The sequence below is a fragment of the Saccopteryx bilineata genome, chromosome 2 (genome assembly GCF_036850765.1).
Source record: "Saccopteryx bilineata isolate mSacBil1 chromosome 2, mSacBil1_pri_phased_curated, whole genome shotgun sequence".
NCBI classification, from domain to species: Eukaryota; Metazoa; Chordata; class Mammalia; order Chiroptera; family Emballonuridae; genus Saccopteryx; species Saccopteryx bilineata.
In genome coordinates, this window is record NC_089491.1 from 25,184,293 (window position 1) to 25,190,292 (window position 6,000).

Here is a 6,000-nt window from a genome sequence, read left to right on the forward strand (position 1 = left end):
TCGGGCGCATGCGGGAGTCTGTCTGACTGTCTCTCCCCGTTTCCAGCTTCAGAAAAATAAAAAAAAAAAAAAATAGCAAAAGTGGCGGACGCTCCCTGAGCATTAGCCCTGGGCCAGGCCTGTGCAAAGGGCTTTGCAGGTCAGGTGGCCGAGGCTTGAGGGGACTGAGTCACTTGGCCACGGCCACAGAGTCTGTCAGGCTGAGCCACTGCATCTGACCTCTGCCTTTTGCTGCCTCCATGGCTTGTCTCCTGCCAGCCACTCGGCCGGGAGGCGGCGCAGGTTGCCTTCTGCATTGTCAACCCCTGGCTCATTATTGGTCCGGAAGTAAGCAAGGTCACCCGAGGGTCTCACCCCTCCCCCCTGTCCTGAGATGAGCCTTCAAGCTCAGTGAACTTTTCACATGGCCGCACTCCTTCCTGGGTGCTCTCTCCCACACATGTCAGGGTCGGGCCTAGCCCAGAGCTGAAGCCCAGAGAGTGTTTTTATCAAATGACTAAGTGTGTGGTGCGATGTCACATTACGGAGCTGACGGCGTCCTTTTCTTTTCCAGAGCCAGTACAAGTTTGTGTGCGAAGCGATTCTTCGTGTTTACGAGGAAGGCTTAGTCTCCGTGCTGGATCCCAGTTAAGACAACTGTGAAAACGTTCATTCCTCTTTCGAAGGGCATCGTCCTTGAGGACAGACCTTCCCTCTGGAAGCAGCAAGTGGACTCTGTAGGCTGTGGTGTGGGAAAGGAAAGGGCACGTCGGAAGCCAGGCACTTTAAATTTCTACGAGAAAGGTATCGTGTACATAGGAACTGTGTAGATGCGTGTGCTGTGATAGCATCGCTGAGGCCCGTCGCTCCCCCGAGGCGATGCAAAAGGGGACCTCCATGTGGGACCCGTCCTGATGCCTCCCTACACGTCACCATGATCCTGTAAGCCATCCTTGGGCGACTGAGAGGGGACTCCTGCTGTGCTGTCGACCTCCCAGGAGCAAGAGGGTGTGGCAGCTTTGTATGTAGATGTTGTACAGGACTCTAAGCGCCCAGCGTTCTGTGCTGGGCAGGGGGTGGGCTCTCCGGCTGAAGGCCGAGCTGTACCTTTCCTGCCCTCCCTTCCTTTGTCCCATCTCCCTGTCCCTGCTGACATTCGTGCTTCTGAGAATCCTGTCCAAAATGCCCTGCTTTCTGCCTGCATTTAGTGACCCTGTTCAGGTCCCCACGCCACGCCTGAACCGGATTAGCAATGTAGGTTCGGGTGAGTTCTCAGTTGACACTGAGAACGAGGACGCCGGGGGCGGTCTTGGCACCTGCGCATTAGTTGTAGGCGTGGACGCCACTCGCCTCTGCTGCCCCTGCCCGCTGTGCTCTGTGCTCTCAGCGGCCAAGACTGGAATCGTCGACTACTGACTCTACTACGTGGATTGCTGCTACTTCAGGCTATTACACTTGAAAAGTGACGATGTTCTCGAGGGGAGATGGGATGTCATCTAAATATTCAGCATCTTTGGCCCTTCTGAGGAAAGATCTGCTAGCCATTGAACCATGGGACACCCAGCAACTGCAGGCTGTCCATGGATGTGGGTCTGTGTGTGTGTGTGTGTGTGTGTGCGCGTGCGCGCGTGTGCCCAAGGGTGAGTGCTTCTCAGGATTCCTAACTCTATTCAAATTACAGTGGAGTTTATATAAAGAATGCGTCTCTGTATAGAACAAGTGTGCATTCACCCTCGGTCACAATGGTCTCCATTTCATTTCAAAGGAGAGGATCAGACTATCTGAGTAGAAACACACTTTGATGTTAATTTATTCCAAGTACACCATGATTCGGATTGTCCTTTGTTAATACTATGTTAAAAAAAATTTTTAATTTGTGACAGGATTGTAGAAAATTATTATTTAAGGAAAATAAATTACAAAAAAAAATGCAACTTCAACGTGGTGTGTTTAAATAGCAGTTTTTATGTATCCAGAAGAGAAAGCTAAGGCAGTTTCTTAATGGGATTTATAGGGGAAAAAAAGATGCTTTTGTATTAATAGTGCACAGAAGCAAAGCCATTTTGATGTTTAAGCAAACTCTCCACCATCTGAGTAGTGTGCTGGTTGCAGGAAGAATAAAGGCCGTTCTCTCCACACCTGGTCTATTTACTTGTGTGCTTCCCATCTTTTCCCCACCAGTGTTTTACTGCTAAACGGCGGGCTGGGAGGAAGGTGTTCTATAGTGCTGTGACCCTGTCCTGTGGAGCAGGTGACCCCCCGAACCCCATCCTTGTCAGTATTTGGGCCAGGCTAGCAGAAGGAAGCAGGAGGGGAGAGCTAGGCAATAAAATAGGAGAAACAATACCGAGGGCTTGAAGTGGACTATAAGGACCGACTCAGATGCTATCAATGGGAATTTTCACCAGCTGGAATCTGACACTGGGGATGAATTACTTGGGGAAGTTAACCAGTGATGAGCCCAAAAACCCATGAATCAGAAGTAGTATCGTATGGTTTTCATAAGAGAGAGTTGCTTTTCTTTTTGTGAGAGAAAATCGCCTTTCTTCTGGAGAGAACAGACACACAAAGGAATATCACACCAGTACCTCTGTTCAATCTGGAATCAGAAAAAACTCTATCTGCAAAGCGCCGAAAAAGACGGGAAGGCGGGCAAGCCGCTGTAAATTCTAGTGCTATCAGGATATTTAGCAAATCATGGCCGTTTGATAAAAATGCAAGGTCTCCCTGTCTGCTCAAAGCGTGAGACGCTTGTGTTTGCAGATTTGCATTGTTTTTAATCGTTCAATATCATTGCAGAAATGTTGTTATTATCACATAAATTTCCAAGAAGCTTACCAAAGGTTGCCACGAGCCTTTTTCTGCCTTGATGCTGGCCAGTAGTTCAGACCCAGCATATGTTACTAGGAACAAAATCCAGGAAATACCGGGGACAGACGAGAGAATTCTCTAAAGGGGCGAAATAATGCGAGGAAATGCTGTAGGTGCTACCAGTTAGATTTTGTAACTCAAGATTTCTGCTTCACCACCTTGTACACTTGAGCAATTATACTTAACAAGCCTTTTTTTAGTGCTAAGAGAAGAACATCAAAATCAAGGTAAATGTTTTGCCTGGGAAGCGTGGCTGGCTGTGAATGGAGAAGACACTTACATCCCGCGTTCTGGCAGTCCCCGGAAGGTCTGATGCAGAGGCGTCTCTGTGCTGACTTCATCACAATGGGAGATCCCTCCTGGCGTCACCCATTAGAACCTGTACTTGGTGTTTTGACATTCCAGAAAAAAAATTTTTTTAAAACTCCATTTGGTTGGGGGTGGAATGGGGCCGTGGAGGGAGTATAGATCACACACTTGTGCTGGTCTTTAATCCCTACCACAGTAATTTACACCTAGATGCGCTTTTAGACAAGTGTAGAAGGTATTGCTGCCACGCAGCTACCGGACATTTTTTCGTTGCTGAGACGTTATCATTAGAGTGCAGGCAGCAGCCCTCCTCATCCTGAGGAGGCGACAGAGGGGCAGCATCAGTGGGGAAAGATCGTACTTAAGAGGCAGGCCTTGGGTGTAGACCCAGACTTAGGCAAGACGGGTGGCCCTCAGCCTCAGTTTCCTTAGAGGGAAGAGGGGATGGCTGGGCCGGACCAGATGAGTTTTTTGGTTCTTTCAACGTTTACCATTCTAGGAGTCTATTCCAGAGACTTGAGATTAATCCTAAATTCAAGCTGTGTAGCTTCTGGAGAAAGATGTCTCTCATTTCTGTAACTTGTCCTCAAGAGTTTGTCTCTGAAACTTTGGTGCTGTTGAATACAGAGGCTTGCCACCTCTCTGATTCTTGCCATCCTAAACCAAGAGCAGACTCTATAATAAAGATGGCAAACAATCTCACCTCAGCCTGAGGAACCACATACATGAGATTCTGACGGCCGGACTGTCTGCCATCTTTACAGCTCACGTCCTGTCTGGAGCAACAGAGGATTTGTGTTGTGTCATTTCAAAAAGTGTCTTAATTAATCTGCAATATTTTTTCTGTAAATGTGGAATGTTTTTCATTCAAACCTGTTCTGCCAGGGATTCTGCTGAAAACAATTTGATGGATATAAAAACATTCAAGCTATGCAACGCTAGCATTGTGTGTTGACATTCTTATTCTAATAGTTGTCCTGGTTTCTGGAAGTGTTTTCTTATTTTGTTTGCTTTCTTTTCAGCAAATGCTAAGTGTTGGAGGAGAGTGCTCTCCATGCATCTCCACCTGCCATCTGGTCAGGAGCATGGCCGTGCACAGCGCCTGTCTCTGCCTCAACCTTGTGTGGCAAATTCTAGACCAGAATTAGGGTTAGCTCTCAAGACAGCAATAGCTTACATAAAGGAGAAGGTTCTTTACCCTCCCTCTGGCTGGACTCTCAGGGTGGCTCCAGGACCCCCAGGTCCTAGATTCCACCCGACGTGTCACTCTGCCGTCCCAGAATGCAGTTTCTACACTGAGGTTCATGATGGCGGCTACAGCCAGGTCCTCATTACAGCCAGCGGGACGGAGGGCAGTGGGAGGAAAAAGCAAGAGCCCTTGACTCAGGGTGTCATCTGGATGTGGTACACCCCGTTGATGAAAACTCAGTCACAGGGCCGTACCTACCACGAGAGAGCCTGGGAAAGGGGGGTTTTATCCCACGAAACCTGTCTGAAAGGAGTTCTGTTTCTGAGAAACAAGGAAAGAGTACATTTAAGGGGCAAGTAATGGTCCTGCCATAATTCAACCCTTTGGTCACCTTTCTTGACTCATATAGAGCCCACTCCTCTCCCCAAGGTAAGAAAACCCAAACCCCACCCAGGTAGGCTGTGAAACTAAAGATAAAAATCACCTTTGGGTGATCTGTGGTCTCCATCAGCTCTCGGTGGCTTCTGGTGGTCTAGTGGCTTATAAACCCAAGTCATCTCCTGCCAACATGACACACACACAGTAGTGAAGTAGCAACAGGCAAACGGCCTTTGAAAACTCCTAAGGGGAGAACGGGACACAGTGCTCCCTGTGGCTACTAAAAGCACCGCACAGGAAGAGAGAGGACACCTGGCTGGCCCGCGAGTCCCTCGGAGAGCCGCCTGGCAGCCACTCCGGCTCTCTGGGAGGAACTCCCTGCCCACTGACCTCCCGAGGTGGGACCTGCAGAGGGAGGACTTCTTGGAGACAACACAGCTTTGGCAGCCCACTGGCTCTCTGGGCAGTTTCAAGGGGTCCCCAGGGTTGAGGTTTCTCTGCCCATAGGACTTCATCAAGCAGCCGCGGCGGAAGATCCGGCCCAGACTGGCTTTCTGGGCTCTGCTTACGCCTCTCTCAAAGGCCGCCTGAGGAGGAAGCCAGGGTGGGAAGACGCCACCCTTTTTTTGTTCGTTTGCCTGTTTGTTTGTTTGTTTATATATAGTTCTTTATTTTTTAATTTTGTATTATGGAGTATTTCAAACACATACCAAATTAGACTATGATAATGAACCCTTACGCAACATGACCCGGTTTCAATGGCTAACATTTTGTCGGTCCTGTTTCCTCTAAAGCACCCCTCCTTTTCTTTGCCCCAGAGTGTTTGGGGGCACTTTTCCTGTCTGAGGCAACACCTCCATGTGCTCTTTGGAACTACCTGGTTTGCATTTTCTGGCCGAGGAGTTGGAATGGTTTGCTGCCCCAGCCTGGTTTCCTGCGAAGGCTGCCTCTTCAAGGTCACTGCTCGAACAGCTGCAGTGTGGAGAACAGAAGCACCTGAACAGAAGCATTTTGACACTTTATAACCTTAATTCTGAGTTCAGGCTACAAACAGTGCCTCCCTCATCGAAGCAGGCCTCCCTCCCCTCTGCCGAGTCGGGCCGGCTCTAGCCCCAATCCATCACACTTTTATAGGACTTGGTGGAAAGCACCAAGGAGCAGCAGCCATACTTTCTGCACCCTCCCACCGCTCTTTCTATTGCCCTGGCCTCAGTCAGTATGTGGTCTGTCCTCCAAGTTACTGCAGACAACAATTACATCAAATGTTTGGCCGT

At 49.0% G+C, this 6,000-nt stretch overlaps 1 protein-coding gene across 12 annotated transcripts in view; it reads left to right on the plus strand.

Moving 5' to 3' along the window:
* The window catches only part of PTPN3 (protein tyrosine phosphatase non-receptor type 3), a 111,924-nt gene extending 109,807 nt beyond the window's left edge, over positions 1-2,117 (plus strand). For all 12 annotated transcript variants that reach the window (XM_066256564.1, XM_066256560.1, XM_066256562.1 and 9 more), the window contains one exon: positions 554-2,117. In XM_066256564.1, coding sequence (XP_066112661.1) covers positions 554-631 — 78 coding nt within the window. In that variant the 3' untranslated portion in view covers positions 632-2,117. The remainder of the gene's footprint in view (positions 1-553) is intronic.
* The last annotated feature ends 3,883 nt before the right edge of the window (positions 2,118-6,000 follow it).